The following is a 25,305-nucleotide window of genomic DNA, read 5'->3' on the forward strand; positions in this document are numbered from 1 at the left end:
CCGACAGATCTCTGCCATTGTGGAGCCAAAAGAGAGCTGGTGGCACATACTATTCGAGTGCATTATGTACGCGGATCTGAGACACAACCTTTCAGCTGTATACAGATCTCTGGCGAGCTCTTCATACAGAACCCTAGCAATCTCCCTGAACTGCAAACCTACTCAGCTCAAGTCTTTAAGCACAGACGAAGGATCAACAGGCCCCCAGTGGCCAACATCGATGACCCAGCAGCGAACTGAAACCGACCATGTATTTCCCTACACCCCGGCCTGCTACATGGGCTGTGGAGCTTGTTTCTGCGGCCTGCGTGCAGGACGGAAAACACTATCTCATTTTTTTTTTAAATTTTATTTTTTTATTTCTTCCCATCTCTTCTTTTCTGTTCGCGTTCTATAGTCAGTGCTGCTGTCACATGTTTTTTTTTTATTTATTTTTAATTTTTTAAAAAAATTATTTTGTATTTTTATTTATTATTTTTTGTTTTGTTGTTTCGCGTTCTACAGTGATATCACTTTATTTATTTTTTTGCACCATGGGAAAATTAAAAAATTTTTTTTCCCTCTGTCCTCTGGAGTGGGCCCCTAGAGGGATCTGGCCCACCTTTTGGCAACATCAGGTGGGTCAGAGTCTCGTATTGAGACAGTACGTGTTTTGCTGGAACTGGCCCACCTTCCCGTGGTGTGGACGAGTACTCAGAATTATCTGTCCAGGTGACTGATGCTTCTAGGTAGCCAAGTGGCCAGACACAACAACAACACACACACATATCTGGCCCATTTGTAGTGATACTGTTCTTCACAGAGATACGAGGCGGAGTTGAACTAACGTTCTAGGAGCCGCCCCTTACAAAAACACGCACATGCACAATTCTGGCTATCCTCCTCTGACCTCTCTCATCACCAAGCGATTTTCTTCCACAGGAGTGCCGTTGAGGGGATGTTTTCTGTTCGTTGTACCATTCTCGATACACCCTTGAAATTGTGGTGCGTGAAAAGTTCAGGAGAGGTGCCGTTTCAGGGATGCTTTGTCCAGCACGTCTTGCACCTACTACCATGCCACGTTCGAAGTCCGTTAGATCACTCCTTTTCCCCATTCTTGGTACGGTTTGTACGCTTAACTGATGCTAGAAAGGTTGTTCTGCCGCATTTATATCCACAACTGTGATCATGTGACTTGCAACGTTGTGGGACAAACCATTTGTGTGCATATCAGGGGTGTATCTAATAAAGTGGCAGCACAGTGTAATATTACACACATTTCTGGTCTTTTGCTGTGCTCTGTAATCACCACAGTGTACAAAGGCTGAGTTGAACTTTCGTTCAGGTGCCGTCCTACAAAAGATACTATACATGTCTACAGGGCTTTTTTTACTCCATGGCTGAGTTAGTCGGTCTCAGGCGGCGATAAGGTCGCCCACCCGGAAAATTGCATTTTAGTCCATCGAAACAGACAAATCGACCATAGAACATAGTCAGTTTATGGCTATAATACACATGGGCTTATAAGTTAATATGGAACTCATCAGACCACGTGACTTGCATCCAGTCTTCTTGCGTCCATCCTTTGCGTTCCTGGTGCAAACAGTATGTTCCGAAGCTGTATCACCCGAGTGGCTTCTATGAGGATGTCTTATGGCGTCTGTCTCTGCAAGCTAGATGCTTGCAGAGACAGACGCCATTATTATTTAATGGTGCATAAAATAATTATATGCACACATCGTTTAAATAATACCATTTAATTAATAAGTAATAAAAATATACTTTATTTATACCCTGGTGTCAGAAATAAATTAATATTGTGGAAGGAAATGTGTATTGTTGATAGCTTTTCATGCATTCCTCATTAAAGAAATTATAGCAATCTCATATTTTTATGTAAGTTTATTAAACTTATTAGTTTCATAGCAAAAAGAGTACAAAGTTCATTATTTATTAGAAATCCTATCAAATAAATTAGACCTATGCGAAGTCGACGAGGGAATGGTCCACAAATGGCAGTATTTGCACTCTGGTCCTTGAACTTTAATCTCACCAAAAATGTCACGTTGTATGTATCGGAGTTGATATAATTACTGGAGACCCCCAGCCAGTTCTGTTCCTGGCAGATATTCGGAACACGTACATTCTGAAAATATAATTAGAGTTTAGTTTACAGACTTAAAGATTATTTCAAGACTACAGAGGAAGAAGAATTTAAGCGTGGAAATTCAGGATAGTCTACATTTATTTAAATTAAATTAATATTTACATTATATGCGGTATAAAATTTAAAGAACTTTTAGTAATAATGGCTTATGGCAATAATGAAAGATGGAAAAGCTTGACATTCTGTAATTGAATTTCATAATTAAGTTTGTGCAGCCATAAGTTTTTACCTGTTCGGCTGAAGTCCATACACGTCAAACACTGCTGTCCTGGACAGACCCGCTTCCTGCCATCGGTTGCAATTTATTTCCCGGAATTCTACTCTATATACAAGGATTGGACTAGTAAAATGAGCACAAGGGCGATTCCAGGCTATTGTAGCCCATGTTCGGCCGTGATTTACTACAATTGGATCTTGAGGAGGTCCAGGTAATCCTGAAAAGATAAAAAGAAAATGATTGGATTATAGAAATTAAAAGAATATTAACGATTATGTTATAAGGATGGTAGTGAGTCCTCACACTTTGAAACAATTCTAACAGAGAGTGTATAAGCATGCGTATTATGAAGGGTACGTACCATAATTATCAATCATACTTTTAGATGCAATGTTTCTTCCACCTATATTCGGCAAATATTCAGCTAGCAGTCTATTAAAAAAAAACAGAGAAAGCCACTTAGAATATGTAGCAAGTTATGTGTTGGATTACATTGATTATCCATTTTCTTATGAAACAAAAAATTAAAATTAACTGACAGGGAAATTTTAGCGAAAATGAATTTGGACAATGCAACTTTCCTCCATGTGAGGAGGGAGAATTATTACCACAAGACTTGTGAGTCCTCAGCCTTTTAAACACACGAGAACCAGTTGCGAGATTTGTTCGGCTCTCAAGAGCAATTGTACTTCCTATTAAACGCCTAAATTCTGTAGGTTTCGTCCCTCAACTTTTGAGTAGTCAAGCTCTCATGTTCCAAGAAAGTTAAAACTTATTTCTTGTCAAATCCAGTGTAATTGGGCCTTATAAAAAATTTCTTATAAAAAAATCTTATAAAAATAAAAAAATCACAAAGGATCTGATGGAACTCCATGAAGTACAATTTCCAAGAATCTGAGAGAAGAACTGAATGGAAATAAAAGGGAAGAAATTATTTGTTCATCAAGTAAATTTATGCTTTTCATTGTATTAATCCAACTGAAAAGTTGTGTAAGTCGGCTTAAATATCCATGACAGTTTTCAGCTATTACGCCAGGAGTCAATAAAAAAGTTTTGCATTTTCAAGCTGACACTTTTAATCTACACTTTTAAGTTAACAGTTCAAATTTATTTTGAACTGCTAACTGAAAATTGGTGAAAATAATTTGTAAAATATGTGGTGTCTAATTTCTACGTGGGGTATAGTGCTTTTAGGAAGCTATGCATTTCTACTGGATTTTTTTTATGATTCCTTTATTGTGTTTTTAATTGTGCATCTATATTCAAAGTCTTGGAGGTCTTTCTTGGACTTTCTCTTTTCATTCATTTTATGGTTACTATTCCACCTTTTTCAGGTTGCTATCAGTTTTTTTAAGGGCAGCGCCCTTACATACGACCATATGAATACTACGATTGTCTGCAAACAACAATTAACAAATAGGTATTTATATCTTTTTTATGGTTGGCATCTCCATGTTTTACATGCAATAGTAGAACTGATTTGCTTCTACTAAACATGCTTCTATGCAATGCACATGAAAAACTAATGAAGTCCAGAGTATTGAACAGACATTTAAAATTAAGGATATACAAAAGTCTCATTAGACTAGTTGTAACATACGGTTGTGAAATTGGACTTTAACGAGTAAAGATGAGAGATTGTTGAGAGTGTTCGAGTGTAGCATTTTGGGAAAAGTCTTTGGGCCCGTACAAGACGTTGATGGATCCTGGAGGATTAGAATGAATCATGAACTTGACAATCTTATTCAGGGTGCGGACATCGTCAGATTTGTGAAGAGCCAGAGACCTACCTTGTTGGGACATGTTATGAGATGGATGACAGCAGAACAACTAAGAGGATAATGGAATAGAAACCTATCGGTAGGAGGGCAAGAGGAAGACCGCGGAAAAGATGGATGGATGACGTAGAAGAGGGCTTAAAGACCATGAGAATAAGAAGTTGGAAAAGTTTGACTTCTGGGAGGGCTTACTGGTGAAACATCGTTGAGAAGGCTAAGACCCACCTTGGGTTATAACGCCAGAAGAGGAAGAAGAAGAAGTAGACTGATTTTACATTAGTTTCAAAGATTCTCAATTTAATTTTGCGTTAAATTCATTAGTTCCCCATATAGGAAGTGGTTATGCAAATTATATATTTACTTTATTTATTCAATCATTTAAATCAATTTTCTTCTTTGTTTTGTTACAAGCGACCCCAGCTAGTAAAATTGCCATGTCCATTTTCTGACCTTTCTCACATTTGTTTCCAACTTACATAATTTCAATCTCATTCATGTCCAAATATGGCAAGGGACTGTAATGAAGATTGATTATGCCAAAGAAAATTCCTGCTGTTGATTTTTATTTCTTTTGCTTAATTTTTTTGCATCACTTTGTGCCACAGCAAAGTATGCTCTTTCATTGTGTCTTTCTGTGCTAATCCATCACCTGATCTATTATTGTGATGATTATTATCGAAGCGAGGCATTCGTGATTATACAAGGACAATTCCTGATCATATGCCTGTGTAGTACAAGGTCTTTGTACGCGTGGTACGTCCTTATATGCCCGTGTAGTACAGGGTACTTGTATACCAAGGACATGCGTGGTATGAGGGAGCATACTTCTTCAATGAAGAAATATAGGCACTCAGTTTACAACAATTCTGAAATTTAACATACAGCTACATTAATAGATTATGTGACGATCCTTCTTCAGACTGAGATGTTGGGTATATTCTCATAACGAAATTAACAAAAAAATAACAAATATAAGTAGCTGATAAGCATAAAAGTGATCTTGTTCTGATGCTGTTCCTACCCTGTAAACAGCAGGATCAACTTAAACAATAAACAAGTAATTGAATAAGTGCTTTGTTGTATGGCACCTTCAGTTATTCGCATTTCTAAAAACTTGATATGATCTGTGCTTACGCTGGCTGGTCAGTACTTTCTTTAGGATATTATCTTTAATGTAGAAGATTTTAAAAAGTTTAGGTTGATCCTGTACTGTTCGGAGGGTTTTAAAATATATACGAACAAGATCACTTTTATATATATTGGCAACATATATTGGCCTGCATTGATATATAATTCAGAAAGGTAACCCTGAACAGCTCATCCAGAATGGTAAATTGTGCTAATCCAAACTCGTAAATTGTAGAATTAATAATTCAGCTCAGCTTGGTAAATTGTAGAGCTAGTAATCCAGACTGGTAAGTTAGTACCGTATTATTAAAAAAAATTAATAAACCACCCATTTAACTCCCTCCTCACGTAGATATCTATCCAGCTAAGCTTTGAATTTCTCCAAGCTGTCAGCCTCAGCCACTCATGGAGGTAACTTATTCTAGTAATTAACAACTGACTAAAAGAAAACTTCCTACAATCCAGTCTAAACCCTTCCCTCTCCCGAAATTTGAATTTATGCCCCCGAGTTTTGGGATAATTTATAAATGAAAAGTTTACGCTCGGTAATTTTACTCTTATTTTTCAGAGACTTATACACCTCAATCAAATCTCCTCTAAGGTGTTTCCAGGCTTTTAGCCTACATATTCGAAGTGTTTCACCATATGAGCACCCTTTTACCAATCTCACCAGGCGCGTTGCCCGTATTTGGACCCTTTCAAGAAGCTATATATCTTTATAATTAGGTGAGGCACCATACCGGAGCACAGTGTTCCATGTGCGGTCTCACAATTGCCTTCTACATTGGGATTATGACCTCGGTGTTTCTACAAGCAAATCTTCGATAAATCATTAATAGAACACCATTGTTCCTCCTTTCTGCCTATCTACACTGCTGGGAGAACTTCATGTCCGACCGTATCGTAACTCCCAGATTTATTTCTTCCTGTACTGCTTTTATTTCAACCCCACAAAATGTTATTTTACGTTGCTGTTTTCCAAGGGTAAGACTTTTTGCATTAAAAGGTAACCACCACTTTTCACACCATCTCTGAAATGAAAGTCATTCTGAAGAAATTGCTGATCTTGATATCATTTAAAAATTTTAATATCTTGCTCTCTATCACTTCGTCGATGTCATTTAAGAAATTCAAAAACAAGAATGGTCCCAATATCGATCCTTTTGGAACCCCACTTCTTACATTAACCCAATCTGAAGAATAACGATTTATCGCAACCCTCTGCCTCCTGCCTTGCAGCCATCCTACAGTACATCTAAGGATTTTCCCTGTGATTCCAGCATGTTCCAACTAATCTGGAAGGTGTCGGGATGATATAGTTTGATAATCTAGAATGGTAAATTTTAGATTGGTGCTACAGAACGGTAATTTTACAGTTGTTGGTTGGATACGTCTTTAGGAAGCACAATAAAGCTAAAATGATTAATAAGAGATAAAAATAATAGGAGCGAAAGTAGAGTTAAAAACATGGTGGTGGACGAAAATAAAATTTCAAAAAGAATAATGGAACTGTGAGCGCTGGGACTAGAAATGATAGAGATTTTGGGGTGAAATTCAAAAATTAAATAACGGGAGTGAGGAATTAAGAGATGAAACCAAGAGGATGAGTAAAGAACAGTAAAAATCGACAATATTTAATGTAATTACTAATGAAATTTAAAAACTTTATTACAGGAACATTATTATAAGTGAAAGTTAGGCCTATCAAGCATTAAAGGGTAAAAATTGAACTTAAAATTTTGACTTCAATTCTAATAAGATAAGTCACTTAAAGTTTTCTTACTCTTCTGTATCTCGAGACACATTCCTGTTCTTTTCCGGTGGTGACCTGGTAACGCAAGGCTCTATATAGGCGATATTACATTCCTTGGTGCTTGGATGGTAAGCAGCTGCTTCCAAAGGCCATTCGTTCGATTCTGTAAAAATAAAAAATAAGATTTTTGTGTAATAACTCATTTCTTGAATATCAACTTTATAAACTGATCGAACGAGTGGTGTAGCTACCATGTAGGCAGGCAAGGCAATTGCCTCCGGGCCCGAAAAAGGGTAGCTACCCTACTGGATCGAACCCCTTTTATGGGAGAGCACCATTATATTTTGAGGAGATGCCGTTAACTCAATAGTTGTAACATTCGTCTAACCCAAAAATGATCCGTATGTATGGGGCGTATCTTGTACTAAAGCAATTATATAAATATGAAAACAAATTGCCTAACCTCATAACAACAGTAGTTCTGGTTTGAATGCTCGATTCTTACCAATTGGTTGGAATCGTAGGCGACGCCAGGGTTCGCCCTGCCAGAGCTTGAATCCTTATTATCGGTCCGTCCCCCCGCGCACAGGAAGGAAGCTAGGGGTCGGTGATGTTCCACAGGCCCTTAGGCTAAGTGGCCAGATGAACAACATAACTCAGCAATATACGACACAAGCCACAAAATGTACACACTATTTACAGAGAAAGTAAAATTAGGGGGAATCCCCGGTGCCCCATGACATGTAATACTATCTCCTACTAGTTGGCAAAGAATAAGCTTCATTTCTATTTGATGGGTTGCAGCGAGCGTCGTATTGGCAAATTACAGGATTTCTTTCCCAATCTCTGATAAATGGGACATCCTTAAGAATGAATATTGTTATAACGAAATAAAAAAACCTTCCCGATCCAGGATTTTATTCATTACTGAACTAATTGGCATGCGAGTTTTTCAATGGTTTCAGCCCTATTAATAATTAATGACATACAAATCGAATTTCAAATTCCCACAACTGCCTCTGAACCAGTTGAACATCTCCGATGCCCATGGTAGTCATGGCATATTAATTTATAATTCAAAAAACTTATTTATAACTTTTGTTCCATATCAGTATAGTAATCACTGGAATGCGGTACGAGGTTGGTTCTTTACATTCCTTAGCCGCCCTAAATACCTTACGCGCACAAAAATCAAGTATTTAGGTCCATCTCTTTTCCTGAAGTTTAAAAAAAAACCTCATTATGCGATAGTTGTGTCAGTTTTCTAGGTGAATCTACTTTACGAGACTACCGCAGTTCTTCACTAAACACGGGGATGTATAAATAACCATTTCACAACTCCAAGAGGATATAAAAGTGTCGCAGAATAAGAAAATAGACTTTTCTGGCTGTCTTAAGTGACATTTGGCTGTCATCATCTTGGATGCGATCTCAGGCAAAGAGAATTTCACTAAGACTACTTTCTTAGTGGTAACACGTGTTTGCTGTTTTTAGAGACGGAAGTGGAAAAGAATGAATCAAATAGATTTTTTCTCTTCTTTCCACTGCTGCCAAAAGGTACGAATTCTTTAAACGTAAAGTAACACAACTGGTTTTGGGAAGGTTTGCAACTCTGAATTCGCAGATCATGGTAACAATTATATTTTGAAACACTATTTTTCACAGCAAACCACATCCATTTTTCCATGATGGAATATTACTTTATGCTACTTTGGTATAAATTAAGGAGAGGTAAATGCGCCCTAAAATTCAAAATTCTGAAATTTGAGAAGCTATAGAACTTCTAAAAATAATAATAAAAAAAAGTTCAGAGGAATTTACAATATGGATAACATAAGAGCGTTTTTCTATTAGTTTTATTATTTATATTATATATCGTAACGTTTATAATATAGAGACTACAAGATAAATTTTTATTATAGCTATATTTTGAAGTGTTTTTGTTGAATTCAGAATTTTTTAAAAAATGTGTATGGGTCGTTCTTAAGTACGTGTGGTATGTAAGTGCAATTAATCTTCTTATTTTACATGGGAATGCTATATTAAAACGGTTGGATAAATGAAACAGTCTGATATATCTAATTTTAAATTCGTGAAACGAATATATATTGTACAGTAAACTTTTTAAAATCCTGCACGTTTGGGTATTGAGAGGCGCCAGATTTTAGAGAGGTATACTCAGGATGGGATTTAAACTTGTTGTGTCCCTAAGCTGTAACATGTATGAGGCCCTTCTCTCTTACAGTTTGCCTGTGACAATAATAAAGGATTTTTTTTAGATGGAGTGAAGCCCCTTGTAATGTGAGGCCCTAAGCTTATATGTAAATCCTTTAATATTGATCGACCACTATACTTAGTGGTTGATCAGTATTAAAGGAGCACATTTCAATAAATATTAAACACAAACGACTGAACTTATTTATGGCTATAAACATGCAAGAATTAATGGATTTGATGATGTATTTAATGATCGAAACTCTCACCAGTATCTCGAGACTATTAAAAAAAAGTAATTATTACCTGCGCTCAGCATCGATGCCATATCTGCGCTTAACAAGAGACTTTGATAATCTTCTTTTTCTGCTTCTTCGCTATCTTTCGTGACGGCATCACCTAAAAAGTAAAACAAGGGAATGTTGGAGTCACAAAAAATAAAACAAGAGAACAGTAAGCTGTATTATCCAAATTCATAAATTTAAACTTACCTAATACAATTACCATTACTGTAGTTGCTGCCCTGCCACTATCATTTTCGACAACACAAGAATAGATGGCGCTGTCTGTAGACTTAGCCTCACGGATGGTTAGACGACAAAGTCCTCTATGGTCAGTGTAAGAATCAACACGCCAGTCCTCCTCCAAAGCTTGAACATTTTTCAACCTGTGTACATGTAAACCGTATTAGTTACAGTACGATGACTGGTATAACAGGTATAGGTTATACTAGACTGTATTAGATCAGTATAAGATAACAGGTTCCAAAAATATATTAAACTGCATGTCTTTTCCCGAAATCCCTAAATTCATTTAACTGGCGTCGATTCTAGTGAAAAAAGAAATGTAGGCGTCACTACTGTAAATAAAGTGAAGAAGAGTTTCTCTCTAAAAGAAATGTCAAGCTATTTTTAGGAATTATCTTACCAAGAAACTTTCGGTGGTGGGCTGCCCATTACGATCCATTCTAAGATAACTTTTGTACCTTCGGCAACAGTGACATCTGTAGGGCATCTTTCAAATTTCGGAGGTTCCGGACTTGGTTCTTTTTCTCCTATCAGATCACAGAGGGAAAGAGAAAGAGGAGAGAATGTTAGACAGTTTATTCGAGTTCATCTGTTGAAGAATGCTCATTATTTTTGGAGGTGGATCCGATCAAAACAACATACCTGTGACTCGAAGGTATGCAGTACTTGCACTTGACCCATAGGAGTTGCTGGCTACACAGGTGTACTCTCCTGTGTCGGTAACTTTAGCGTTGTACACCTCCACGCTACAGAGACCGAAGTCATACTAAGAGAAAGAAAAAGAAATGTTCTTACAATTCCCACTTATATTTCAGGTCTGTGCTATGCTGTACTTCAGAATACAATTTTAATCTTGACCAGTTGTTCTCAAACGTTTACGTCCCGCGAATTTCATCCTCCCATCACCCAAGGGTCTTTCTGCTCTTGCACTTGTCCTTCCTCTTGTCACCAAGGTCAAGGTCAGAATAAGTATGATTTTGAGAAGCACTGGTCTAGGCAACTAGGATTTTTCTCAAATTTTTAGTCAGCCATCATGTATTATACAACACCTTAATATCACACGCACAGTATTTATTCTAATTTACTCAGGTTCTTGGGAGACGGTCTATATCTGTTCATCTGCATCTATTGGTTTTATTATTATCCGCCAAAGTGGACAGTACTAAAACTAAGATGCAAATGTACCCATGGACCTCTCCTGGTTGCGCTATGGGTCTTCTGATAGATTCAGTCGCCTTTGCTACTAATTATTTGAATAATAATTATTAAAATACTAGAACTATTTAACAAATCAACTGAAAAACTTCAGTACTACTTCTGGCTAACATCGGTTGACTAGAAATAAAAACAATGATGAAAAGGCACTTACCATATTCACCTTCAGGTGACGTTGTTTCGGCGAGAGTGGTTTTCCGTTTTTCATCCAGGCAATTTCCGGTTCCGGGTTGGCTAAAATGCAGCAAGCCATTTTAACTCGATATCCAGTAGGAATGATACGATTCTGCAGATGACTAACAACCTTAGGTGGAAAATATTTATCTAGTTTATTCTTAAGAGTACCTGAAGTTTTCCTACGCTTGCCATTCTCTTTGTGAGAAAGAAAGTTTCCTTGTTCCTGGAGTATTTCGGACTCGGACGTCGCTGCTTTGTCTGATTCCAAGTTTACATCTTCCATCTCTTCTAGTAGTTGGCTTCTATCTGTTTTCCAACCGTCTTTTGTATCAGGTGTGTCTTCGTTTCTGTCTGCTTTCCAACCGTCTTTTATGTCAGGTGTGTCATCATTTCTGTCTGCTTTCCAAATGTCTTTTGTGTCAGATGTGTCGTCATAGCTGTTTGTGAAATGACTCACATCTGCTTTCTCAATGGCGTCTTGAATCGTGTGCAAAAGTTCCATATCTCTTTCTAGTATTTCCATCTCTGATGATAGGCTGTCTTCTAATTTCTTAATCTCTGTTGTTTTTAATTCGAATTTCTTTTCCAGTTCTTCAGCAAGGTCGATTAAATCTTCAACTGTGCCTTCTGCCGCCAGCTGGTTAATAAGAGTCTCGTCTGTATTTTGGGAATCCCACAACTCTTCAGCGCTATAGTTATCTTCTGTAATTTCCAAAGGAATACTTTGTTCTGTAGTCTCAGAGAAACTTCTTGAAACTTGTCTTAACCAGGGAGGAAGTACGTTAGCCTGTGCAGGGGAAGGAATATCTTCTTCAGATACTTCAATTATAGTATCAAGTCTCTGGAGCTTACGAGGGACCGAAGAAGCCCAAAATGTAGGAGTACGAATATCGTCTACTTCTTCAACGATGTATTTATCAAGAAAGCTTGGAACAGCTTCCTCATCTGTTAGAGAATCAACGCAATAATTGTCCAGTTCTTCAATTTTTATACCTTTCCACTCTTCCGAATCAGAGGATGAAGCACTTGGGGAGTTATAACCATCTACTATTGGTTCACTTACTTGCGCTTCTGCTGTAGATTCATCGTTGTGTAGGTCCTCTGATTGGAAAGGTAAAACGCTCATGGCAGGTTTACACTGGTTGTAGTTCTCTGCTATGCTGTAGAAACTGTCTTCTTGGACACATATTTCTACAGAATCGCCATGTAAATCCACAGAAAGAGGATGAGAAGACACTAATAACACTGGAGGACTAGAAACTGATAAGAAATGCTCATAACATTGCACACTTGATATACCTTGATCACCTATCGGACAGTGATCTTCGAATTCACCCACATGTTCTAGAGGAATGATATTTCTTACAGATGATGCGAGTTGATACTCATGAAATGCTGCCACACAAGTATCTGAGTTAACTTCCAAAAAGAAGTAAGTCGGATTATACAATAGCACTGGGGGAACTATAACTATGCAGAATGAGGTAATAGAATCTTGCACGTAAGATGTCCTTAAGCACTGTGGTAATAACTTGGTAAACAACTCTTTTGCTGAATAAAGAGGCAAAGGACTTGCTACATTTGTATAGAAAGTACATTCATCCAGAACTAGAGAACACGCCGTCGATTGGGGATAATGAATCTGAAGTTCAAGTGGAAGAAGGAACTCAATGCCACCGATGTTCCAAGCAGTGATGCGATTTTCGGAGACAGTTGTTTCAAGTTCACGCTGATTAATCGGACACACAATGATTAAAGCAAAACAGAGATCCTCGTTTTTCCACCGGCTGTCTTCTGCAGCAGGTTGGTCTTGGCATACGAAAATATCAGCATTTTCCCATAACCACGGGGCCTCAATGATAGTAATATCAGAGCGAGGATCATACCAACAAACAGTTGTTGACGGTGAGAAATCTGTTTTAGCAATGTCAGAAGTAAAGCACAATAATACAATATGCTGTATTTGTACGTAACATTCGCATAACAAGAAGCACACTGATGCTTTCTCAGGATGGTCGTAGAAACTAATCACACTATACACCTGTTCGTCTGCTGGAGTATATTCCGTTTGCTCAATAGCATGGTGAAGTTGGAGAATATCGATTGTATCAGCAATTTCAAAGTACTGAGCAGGTGGAAAATGATATTGTTGTAATGAGAATTCTTCTTCGTTGCATACAATGAATTCGGTGTCAACGTCTAGACAAGATGCATACGAACTTGGGGTGGATGATCCTGGTCTAGTCTCAAACCAGCCACCCTCATCTAGAGTCGGATCCAATGAATCTTCATAATTGTCTGCCTGGACAAGAAGAGGTGGAGTAATCACATCCTTGCACAAATGTGACCGCTTCTCTTCTTTTTCTGTGAGCTCCTCTAAGATGGCATCTGTACAGACATCTCTTTCTGTAGAAACGCAAGGAAAAGCAAAATCGTTGGAAATTCCGAGCTCATTTATGGGTCTTGGCGGTAGTGGGATTTCAGAAGTTTTGCTGACAACAAAATCGCGGCTGTCAGAAGAAAAGGAAAAGTCTGCCACCTCGGAACGATCAACGCATTCATTAGGTAGTTCAGGAATAGTCACGAAGTTAGATTCAAGCCCGGGCCCACTGACGCCGTAGATATTAATAGCTCGTACGCGGAACTGATACTCGGTGCCTTCAATCAAGTCGTATACGGTGACGGCCGTAAGGTGGGTTGTTGCTCCTTTCACCCACACTTGCATGTCACCCTGAAAATGGATAAAAGACGTTGTAGAGAAAAATATCACTGTCAAGGTTCCTTTTTTTTCCCCCTTAACATTATTTTAAGCATGTATCGGTATGCATTCTTTTAACTTAGAAGACAGGCTAAAATAGGTCACTAATATTACCAACTACAGCATACCAAAATTAAATAAATAAATAATAAATAAAATCAAATGAATTAATAAGTAAATCATGTATGCTAACCCAACGTTTCTCCACTAGATAACTGGTTACCGGACTACCTCCATCGTAAAGTGGAGGCTCCCATGACAGCGAACAGCATCTCCAGCTAACATCTCTAACTTCAGGAAGTCCTACAGGTGGCTCAGGTTTGTCTGGAAAAAGTGCCGAATTTAATAAAAGAAACAAGATATATATATTATATAAAAATTGAAATTGATTTTAAGTTAAATTCGCTAGATAGATAGATATAGGATCTATAAATAAATTTTTTGTATATTTTGTAGACGCACTCTCTTTCGATAAATAATATTAGTGATTGTATACAGGACTCTTCCTAAATTCAATCTGTTGAATAGATTAAAAGATTAAAGAATTACAAGAACAGATTAAGGGCTTCAAAGTGATATTGCTAATTTTTGCTCATCGGCGAAAGAGCAAATCGTTGGATTTCCGAAAGATTTCGAAATGAATAATAGATTGAGTTTAAAACCATATCATTTGTTACACCAGTGGTACGAAGTGCCTTGACTTGTTAATTTTTCATCTAGTTTGTGCTTTACTTTTTATAAATATTAAATTGGCGTGTTCTATTAAAATTGAAGTGAATTGAATGAAATTTTATATCCGTTGCCTTATACACTGCCCTACCATTAATATCCGGATATCCCTCCATGGATCGGGAAACAGGTCCTATGCATGCAACACGTCAGAGAACCTGCTGTAAATATGCACAATGGGCTTCGAACAGACAATGCAAAAGTGGGCATGCAAGATGACACGGTCAACAAATTAACAGACTTCCGGCATGGAATGATAGTAGAATGCCACATAAGCAAGCGTTCTGTACGAGACATCGCAGCCACTCTGGGGATCCTTAGGTCAACAGTTAGTGACGTCATATGCAAATGGAGAAGGAATGAGACTGAATCTGCCAAAAAACGGCCTGGTAAACTCCGAAAACTAAGGGAACGGGAGAAGAAAATTCTGCGAAGAACTGTGCGCCAAATCGTAATTTGCCATTGTCTCAAGTCACACAACCCACTGTGAGAGTATTGGGACTAATGTAAGCACTAGTAAAATAAGAAAGACACTTCATCATATGGGTTAAAATGGTCGTGAAGCTGCTCACAAGCCACTGACCACCAACAAATGCTAGACGCTGATTAAAATGTTGTAAGGAGCGCGAATCCCTGGACGGCAGAGCAGTGAAAAACAGTCCTATGGACAGATGAGTCGAGGTTCGCACTCTAGCAGTCTGATAGCCGTTCCTGGGTGTGGCGAATGCCAGGGGAATAGTTCCTTCCTGATTGTATCCTCCCAACAAAAGAAGTTTGGTGGAGGCAGTGTCATGGTATGGGGCTGCTTTTCATGTTTTGACTTGGGCCCATTAGTCGTTATCGACAAAACCATGAATGCTGTGCAATACCAGGACAGCCTGGACAAATATGCACTTCCAACATTATGGCAATACTTCGGGAAAGGCCCATACCTGTATCAGCAGGACAACGCGCCATGCATTAGCATTAGCATTAGCATTAGTAGAGGCATTTGATTCAAGAAAGCAAGCTTATGCAGCATCAGCCAAAAAAAAAAAAAAAAATAATAATAATAATAAATAAATAAATAAAAAATAACCACTTCCACTTCACCCCTCTGTTCGTTCGAAATACCTGTCCAGCTGAGCCTTAAACTTATTTAGGCTATCAACTTCCACGACAAGGGATAGAAGTCTGTTCCACCAACCAACCACCCGCTGGCTAGAGGCAAATTTCCTCACGTCTATCCTACATCTGTCTTCACAGATGTAGGATAGACGTGAGTTTGAATTTATGCCCTCTCAGGTGATTATTCTGAGCAAGAGGAAGAATCCCATCAGCATTGAGCATGCCATACTGCTCGGGTCGTAACAAAGTGGTTCGAGGTCATGGATGTGGAAAAGTTGGATTGGCCAGCCCAGAGGAGTGATCTGAATCCTATCGAGCATCTTTGGGATGTATTTGATCGTCGGGTACGTGCATGTCAAGATCGCCCAAAGAACAAGGCCGAACTTGTGGCTGCGTTAAAGACCGAGTGGAGGAATATATCACCTGACATTTATAAAAAGCTGGTTGAGAGTATGCCGCTTAGATTGAAGGCCGTCTTAAAATCAAAAGGTTTCAGCATAAAATATTAAATGACACAATAAAAGTTCTTTTTTTTTTTTGTTTAAAGGCAGGTGTCCGGATATTAATGGTAGGGCAGTGTAGATGCTAATCATACAGTATGTGTACATTTTATCAATAGCGTTAGTTAGCGATAAAACGTCTTCAAAAATTGTTGTAGTAAACACCTCAGCGACTTAGACCATACTGCGCCATATACAGTATATTATGTCCGTAAATTGCATGGGTTCTGCAGTCGAATTGCCTGTTTGCTGGTTGAAAAACTCCAGTTTCCAGAAGAAAAATCTATACAACCCTCGCCCGAGACAGACTAACTCAGCCACGTTCTGAAAAACGCCTATAAAATTCGTCATTGGCGGGATTCGAACCTGGGCTTATTCCATCCGGTATGGGGAAAGAGTTCGAGTCCCGTCGATGATATGAGGAATTATTATGGGCCCTTTTTCACAACATGGCTAATGGGCTTTTTTCACTCCGTGGCTGAGTTATTCGGTCTCAGGCGTAGATAACAAGGTCTTTCCCCCAGAAACTGGGGTTTTTCGTCCAGCAAAACAGACAAATCACCACAGAACACACGAAATTAACAGACATAAGACGCATAGCACGGCAGATGAATTTAATTATTCGGGTGGCCTAAAAATAATAGTTTTTTTTTTTTTTTTCACAACATGGCTGAGTTAGTCTGTCTCAGGCGAGGGTAGAATGGTTTCCTCCTCCCCCCCCCGTAAATTCGGGTTTTTTGTCCAGTAAACAGAAAATCGACCTCAGAACACACGCAATTTAAAGGCAATATACAGGGAGAAAATGGCCTTAGTTGGTGATATAGTTGGTCATAAGCAAGAAAGCAGCTTATGTAGCATCAGCCAAAAAAAAAAAAAACCCTTCATGCATCGATTCCCTCTAAACGTTTGTCCAGTTCCTGCTTGAATTTACTTAAGCAATCAACTAACACAACGATAGATGGAAGTTTGTTCGAGCGATCAACTACCCGCTGGCTAAAGGCAAATTTCCGCACAATCTGTTCAACAACTTTCTTTCCTCAATTTGAATTTATGACCCCTCAGGTTCGTAATCTGAGCAAGAATTGAGCCTGCTCAACCCATTCAACGCTTTATTCACCTTAATCAGATCACTTTGCAGGTGTCTAGTCTCCAGACGCTGCAATTTGCAGAACTTAAGCCTTTCTTATTAAGACCACCCCTTCATTTCCCTCACCAATCTTGTTGCCCTTCTCTATACTCCCTCAAGCAACTGTACATTCTTCCTAAAATGAGGCCTCCAGACTAGAACGCAGTACTCAAGGCGTGTCCTGACCATTGCCTTATACAAAGGGATAATCACCTCCTTTTCCCTACTAGCAAAATTCCCGTATATCATTATAGAGGAATTTTGAATACCCCATGAACTGCTTTGGCAGCTTGTCTGCACTGCCCAGAAAACTTCATATCTGACTGCACAATTACTCCCAGGTCTTTTTCATTCTCTACCATCCTAAGTGGAGTACCACCCCGATGGTACGTTTCTCTGGGGTTCCCTCTGTCCATATGCACTACTTTGCATTTGTCAACTGGCAAATTTCAGTTGCCAATACTCAGCCCATGCCCAACTTTTCTAGATCTTGTTGCAGTAGCACACTGCCCTAAATCTCTAAATGAAAGTCAAAGTAAGGGGGTGCTTATATGCACTGTACTACCGCGACGACCTTCAAAAATTATTTTGGGCAAGAGCAACCGTTAGAGTAACCGTTAGCATTTAAATTTAATTCCGATAAATAAAAGAATAACGAAATCAGTAAATACAAATATTATTCTCAGCCGTACATTAAGTTATCATTGCACGGTCATAGGATATTACACAACATATTGGGACAGTCCTTCAAAAATCGAGACTTCGAGCCATTATCAAGTACTGCCGTTATCAGTCATTGCGGGTAACGCAGTACTTATGATGAAAGTTCTCTCCACACCGGGTGGAAAAAAAGCACTGGTTTGAATCCCCTCAATGACTCAATGAACCGTTAACGGACTTTTTTCATTACATTACTGTTAGTCGGTCTTAGCGAGAATAGCAAAGTTTTTTCCAATTTATAGACACGGAACAATATGGCCTTAGTTGATGATGCTCCTAAAAACCTACTACAACCAGGGCCGGATTTACATATAAGCAAAACAAGCTACAGCTTAGGACCTCACATTACAAGGGGCCTTGCTCTATCTTAAAAAAAAAAAACATTTTTTAATATTGTCACAGGCGAACAGTAAAAGAGAGAGAGAAGGGCCTCATGCGTGTTATAGCTTTGGGTCACAACAAGTTTAAATCTGACTACAACAGGTTACTAATCATAGTTCAAACTTTAAATTAACCGAGAAGTGTTATTTTACTTTATGTAGCATTCTTTATTGTTATTTTTACTTTTCTTCCCCTGTGTTTGTAAATATGATTATTCCTAGTCCTAGGAATGGATTTGATTTTGGCTAGATCATAAGTTAAAATTAAGTTTTGCATAAAAACTTGTTGTATTTTATGATTTTGTGCTCGTTATTTTTATATTTACGGATTTTTCTGCAAATAATGACATTAATTATGACATTTAGAGCTATTTATTTTTTAATTCTTTTTCTGTGTATATAATTTCATTCGAAATGGAACAAAAATTAGTTTTCTTAATTATTTTATTTTATTAAACTTACTGTACAAATACAAACTGCCATCTGGCGGTCATGTTTGACATTATTTCAACATTCTCATATCTTTTGCTAGAATAATTATATATACAGTATTTCAATATTTATTAGTATTATTATACTAAGTTTTATTTTATTATTATATTATTTTATATCATTAATATATTTAATAGTATTAATAATATTTAAAAAGTAACCTTACTTTATATTTTTATAATGTTTAACGATCTTTACGCTAAGAATGATTGTAAAAAGAAAATTATGTAAAACTACAACCTATAAGTGTTTGTATATTATAAAATGTTTGTTTACTGTTAATTAATTTTTCCTGTAAACTAAAATGGTGGTTATGAACTCAATAAATAGGTAAACGACAAATATTAATTTATAAATATATAAAATATTGGAAAATACATAATAAATAAATTTTTCTCTACATTATACAATAATGCATTATTACTTTGGCATTTAGAGCTATCACTGTTGTAAAGAATTTTAAATTTAAAAGTTTTTTAAGCACGGCAATTATTTTTTACTGCAATATATGCTTTCTGAGATATAAAAGTGCATCATTTCTCCAATATTATGGGCATATTTGTAATTCATTAAGTCCCTTTCAGAAATTAATAAATCCCTATTCCTTTTATTAAGAAATCCTGACTATATTTATCAACAAACGTATGTTAGTATTCAAAATAAATAATTCGTATGTGCAACACAACACATAAAATTGAAAATACTTCAGTAATAATTATAAACACCTGTCGAACACACCACTGACAGTGAAAGATAGTTTATTAAAAATCTAGCAGAATCCGTCGGTGTGTTTGGAAAGGTAATTTTTACTCACACTAATATGTTGCTGCCTTTATATAGTCAGCTAAAAATTCAGCGCTTCTTGCCGACCCTATGTCAACCCAGGAAGTAATTTAGGGCAGGAGAATATAAAACGAAGAAGTGTGCCAAGAGCATGAGCGTCAATGAATAAAAAGTGGGTCAAGATAAACAAAAAACATTGAAGCAGTTTCTACCGTGTATATGCGCATGCACACACGCACACAGAAAATTTACACATACTGTATATAAGCTATGACGTTAAGAGAGACGTAACACATCGTCTTTGATGTGACCTTACCTGTTATTGTTATGGAAACTTCAGAGCTGTCGTCTCCAAGACTGTTGGAGATGCTGAGGCAGTAGAGTCCTTGGTCTTCCCTTCCAACATCTTGAATTCGAAGTTGAACGTAATCACAGGTTTCTAAGATGCTTGTTCGGTAATCTTCCACTATCTCCTTTCCGTTTACAGTCCAAATAGCTGTTGGTTCTGGCTTTCCATATATGCTAAATTTCAGTCGAATGGTCTCCCCACAGTCAAACACCATCCCTTCTTTGTAAGAAGGTGGGGTGACAATTTTGGGAGGTTCTGAAACCAGAACAGACAGTTAAATTAATATCAATGTCTCACTTTGATATACTCTCTACTAAAAATGAATAAATAATAAACAGATGCTTAAAATATAAAAGAACAGCGTATCTTAACTAGCAGTTATTTGTAATGCATGCTCGAATTTCACTGATATTGTTATTTTGTTAGAGTCGAAACCGATGTTTCCTTCATTAGTATAAGTGACATCGTCTTTTCAAGGCTAGCGAACCCGTTGTTCACAAACTTTCATTGACCTCTGCGTCCCTGACCCTATCAACTGCGCTTTCACACAACCGGTATCCACTCCCTGCGAGCAGGATAACTCCCAGTCATGCCCCCCCACACCAAGAAAGGAAACGCTAATGTTTAGAGCCCTCACCCGACATACGATATGGACGGCTTCTAGGACACTGAAAACACACGTGCAGGTATTTTATACATAAAAATAATAGTAAAAGAAAACCCATCAAGAGCGTGACTAATTAAGATATTATAATGACCTCGGATTTTCCTTTACGAAAAGGTAGTGTCTTTATGAAATCAAAGAATTATGTGTGGGTGGACACAATCCATTTTTATCACACCTTATCTACTACCAAGAATGATTTATTGGATGTTCAGAGGTTGAATAATAAACATTAATGGAATAATTAATCTTTTAACTCGCGAATGTCCAATTTATGAATTGGACATTCGCAATAAATTTTAAATTTGGCTGATCTTGTCTAAATTATTAATTATTTTCAGTTATGCAACAATAAAAAAATAAAAATTAATTAATTTAATTAAATCGCGAAGGCCAGCGGTTCTGCCATCGTTGGAAGTATATGGCTTCGAATTCATCATATTTTAAAAATATTTACACATGGTAGTAGTTAATAATGGACAAATCGCCAAGCCAACCTTTTCAGCATCTGCCAAATAAATAAATAATATCCTAAGCACACATTCTATTTATTTATTTATTTTGGAATTCTTTGGACTTTGCACAGACAGATTGTTCATCAAAGAGACAGGTGTTTTTATCAAAAGCATCATCTGTTTACGCTTTTTATGAAAATCTCCAAAGGAGAGGGTAAAAAAGGAATGAAACACAAATATAAAATCTTTGGGAACGATAGAAGCCTGAATTGCATGTAGCTTGCCTTCGGTTAGCGTGTCAGGAACGAGTGTGGCTGAGGGTGAGAGATTGGTACAGTTGAAGGTAGAATTGGATCACATTTTGGTATTAGGAAAAGTATGTGTGATTAGGATATTATTTATTTGGCAGATGCTGAAAGGGTCTGCTTGGCGATTTGGCCATTATAATCTAATACCACGTATAAATCTTTTTAAAATATGAATTCGAAGCCGTTTTCAATTTGGTGGTAGAATTCCGGTGTATTATCCTCTTTCCTGTATAGAGCTACTATTTTGCATTGTAAAAGAATCTACAAAGTCTAATGGAATTAAACCTAACGAACTTCGAGCCCTCTCCACTGTTCTCCACCATGCCAATCCACTGTCTTGTAAAATCAAAGAAATAACAAATGATTGTGCTCAGATATCCTGTATTTTGATGTATTTTGCCTCATGCATTTTGTAAATGATTTTTTTACAATGGTTGAAAGTACCTTGAACTATAAGCATTGCAGCAGTCGAATCGGATCCTGCGATATTTTTAGCTTTACACTCCACCATTCCTTCGTCTTCCAATCTGACATCCAAAAGAGACAACGAACTTTTGGAATCATCGCTGCTGACACTTGTTCTCCTTCCTTCGTATACTTCAAAGCCTTCCCTGTACCTGGAAATTAGAAAAAAAAAAAAACAAACAGAAAGAATATTGTCGGGTAGAGTCTTCACGACAGTTTAGGCATACCAAAAGCAACAGTTTGTGTGTCAATTAGGATGGGAATACAAAAGTTTGTAACTGACAAAAGTCCACCCACCAGGTTATGTCCGGTACTGGTTTCCCTGTGAACTCGCAGTAGAAAGTGGCTTCTTCCTTCACTAGTACACAACAATCCTTTATTGTTTTCACAAACTTGGGCTGAATTTTTGCTGTAAAGAAAAACAAAACTTCTTGCATTGTCGTATTTTCAGATAAATTTTAAGTTTATGAAGAAATAGTATTATCAACTTGTATTTTAATTTCTATAAACTAACAAATAACGTTGTATCAACTCTACTGTTGTAAGAATTTTAGGAGCATCAGCGATTTGGGACCTATCGCGCCATATATAACGTCTCCGTGTGTTCTGTTGTCGATTTGCCTGTTTTACTAGACGAAGACCCCGAGTTTCTGGGAGAAAAAATCATGCTAACCTCTCCTGAGACCGACTAACTCAACCACGTTGTGCATAAAGCCCATAAAAATTTCTTACGCCATCAATGGGATTCGAACTATGGTCTCTTCCACCCGGGATAAAGAGGATGGTGATTATACCACCTGTGCTACCCGCGAGAGTTATCAAGTTGTCTACGACAAGCTAAAATATTAAATTTTATGAATATTAAATTATGTATATATGTAAAGTATTATAATAACAGTATATCCTATTAATTGGTGATTTGTAACTGATTATATAAGAACTATATAATTTTATAATTAATGTAATATAATATAATTAAGAAGATTATGAAATATCGTCCAGTTGGAAGAAGAGATCCAGGACGTACGAAGAAAAGATGGACTGAGGCCAGAAGAGGCCATCTGACCCATTTAGGCCAGATGGCCTAAATCCTTGAAAGGATGATGATAATTAATATAATCATAAAATTAAATTATATTACAATTTCATGACATTTATACATAAAACGTCCAATAAAACAATGGACGTTTTTGAATGACATTAAATGAACCGGAAAGTTATTAAACTTAAACACATCGTGGGCTTTGGAGTCATTTTCCTATAGAAAAGGCTCCAAATCCTATAATGTTTTCAAATTTATTTACTGTAGATATTCGAATACGAGTCGACTTCCAGTATAAGACAACCGCTAGTTTTGGGGCTCGGGAAATCTTATTTTAAAAATTATTTTAGGTTATTAAGATAATTATTAACATAAATAAATAAGTTAATAACATAAATTTTTCTCCTTATGTAGGTATCTGACATGATCCATATGTAAGGCGACCCCGTACTTTTTATTTTGAAAAACGTCCAAATTTCTCGACTTTTACTCAAGTATCTACGGTAGTTATGTTTATTGAATTACACTTTCTTATGGAATGGATTTGTGACAAGGCTAATAAGGAGGAGAAGACGAAAGGTTTGCGTGTTTTGTATCAACTTACTTATTTCAGGTATCACAGGATCAGAAGAAGGGCCCGGCTTACTAATTCCAGCGTCATTTTCGGCGCTAATTCGGAATAAATACTCCACTCCCGGAGTAACGTTGGATAAACTATACTGGGTGTCTATGACATTACTGTTGTTCACCCTTAACCATAAATCAGGAAGTTGGTCATACCGTTCGATGATGTACGTGGTGATAGGAGATCCTCCATCATCTTGTGGTGGTGTCCAGTCTATCAAAATGTCGGTATCGATCACTTCGACAGATGGCTTTCCTGCTGGCGCAGGCTTTCCTGTAATAAATTCCACTTATTATTTTTGTTTTTTAGTATTAGCTTGTATTCACTATTTAATATAATTTATTTTTCATTTAAAATCAAAATTTATATTAAGTATATTCAATATATAAGGCATCATTTTTTGCAAAGGCTTAATGCTAAACGAATCTTCAAAATTTTAATCTTTAGAACATCTGTGGTATTCTAATTTTTTGCCAGAAAAAAAATTAAAAACCAAAGAATGCTGTTGCACAAAGTGTCGTCAAGAGAGTGTACATGTGGAACCAAAAAATGGTCCATTAGTTTCTTTGAGAACTGAAAACTGGTAAATATATTTTAAATCTTTGCGACAAATTCTGGTTCTATTCCACCTTTATTGCATAATATATTCCAGCTTCCCTCATGATTAATCCTCTAAAAAGACTACTTTATATTCAATCAAAACAGTCTACTTATGACCATACACGAGTGCGTTTCTTGGTTTATCGTTAGACACTGAATCCTGTTGAGTTTCCATTTTTTTTTTCAGATCGACACAAACTGCAGATCTGAAATAAAAACGGGTTTTAGGTGACTCAGCAATTTAGAGCATATTGTGTCGTATGTAATATGTCTGTAAATTTCGTGTGTTCTGTTGTCGATTTGCTGTTTGATGGACTTTTCTCCAGAAAACCCTGGAGAAAAAGCCATGCTGCCCTTGCCTGAGACCAAATAACTCAACCACGTTGTGAAAAGACCAACGTGGCAGAGGGCACATGGTCTCCTAAGAGCTGCCAGTAGACTTCCCCCAATGAAATGTTGGTCCATACGCACCAGAGGTCTCAGTTTTTGCCAGCAAAATATGCCCTATATTAACCAACCACCGCTATCTGCCTGGACAGTGGGCACCGTGCACCATGGATTCGTGTAGATTGCGCCAAATATTTGAATTCATCCATCGGTGTGTTGCGCCAAATATTTGAATTCATCCGACCAGCACACTCGTTCCCGGTCCTCTAGTGTTTAACCAGCGTGTTGATACTACAGCATTCTCAGGTAAGGAAGTTTCATTTATTAGTTTGGCCTTTCATGTTTCAACGTTAGTGGTTTCTAGTGCTTAGCTTGTAGTAATTTTATTGTGCTCTTATTGTTGCCAGTTATATTTTTTAGGTACTTTGGACACTTTGAATTAAAAGTCTAAAGATGTGCTGCAAATGACTATACAATATATTGTTATTAAGATTATAATTGGAGCAATAACTTACTGATGTTGGCTTTAACTCTCACTGGTGTCTTGTTCACCAGGGCATCCCCTCGACCAGCATCGTTCTCAGCATATACTCGGAATAGGTAAATGTGCTTGGTCTTTAGCCCTTTCAGCATATGGTGAGTGTATTCAGCAGACACATG

The 25,305-nt window shown here is 37.3% G+C and overlaps 1 protein-coding gene across 1 annotated transcript; it reads right to left on the reverse strand.

Annotated features, from left to right (window-relative positions):
* Window positions 1-1,866: 1,866 nt before the first annotated feature.
* Window positions 1,867-25,279, reverse strand: MnM (myomesin and myosin binding protein). The gene is made up of 15 exons (XM_090379192.1): window positions 25,161-25,279; window positions 23,814-23,931; window positions 22,289-22,400; window positions 21,971-22,143; window positions 20,067-20,354; window positions 14,107-14,237; window positions 11,133-13,886; window positions 10,406-10,529; window positions 10,164-10,290; window positions 9,728-9,903; window positions 9,543-9,635; window positions 7,053-7,185; window positions 2,725-2,795; window positions 2,376-2,580; window positions 1,867-2,125 (listed from the first exon to the last, which is right to left on the reverse strand). The coding sequence occupies exons 2-15, from the start codon at window positions 23,851-23,853 to the stop codon at window positions 2,041-2,043; spliced, it is 4,512 nt and encodes a 1,503-aa protein (XP_090235318.1). The 5' UTR covers window positions 23,854-23,931; window positions 25,161-25,279; the 3' UTR covers window positions 1,867-2,040.
* Between the last annotated feature and the right edge of the window lie 26 nt (window positions 25,280-25,305).

The sequence above is a fragment of the Mastigoproctus giganteus genome, chromosome 8 (genome assembly GCF_048544385.1).
Source record: "Mastigoproctus giganteus isolate SK-2022 chromosome 8, ASM4854438v1, whole genome shotgun sequence".
NCBI classification, from domain to species: Eukaryota; Metazoa; Arthropoda; class Arachnida; order Uropygi; family Thelyphonidae; genus Mastigoproctus; species Mastigoproctus giganteus.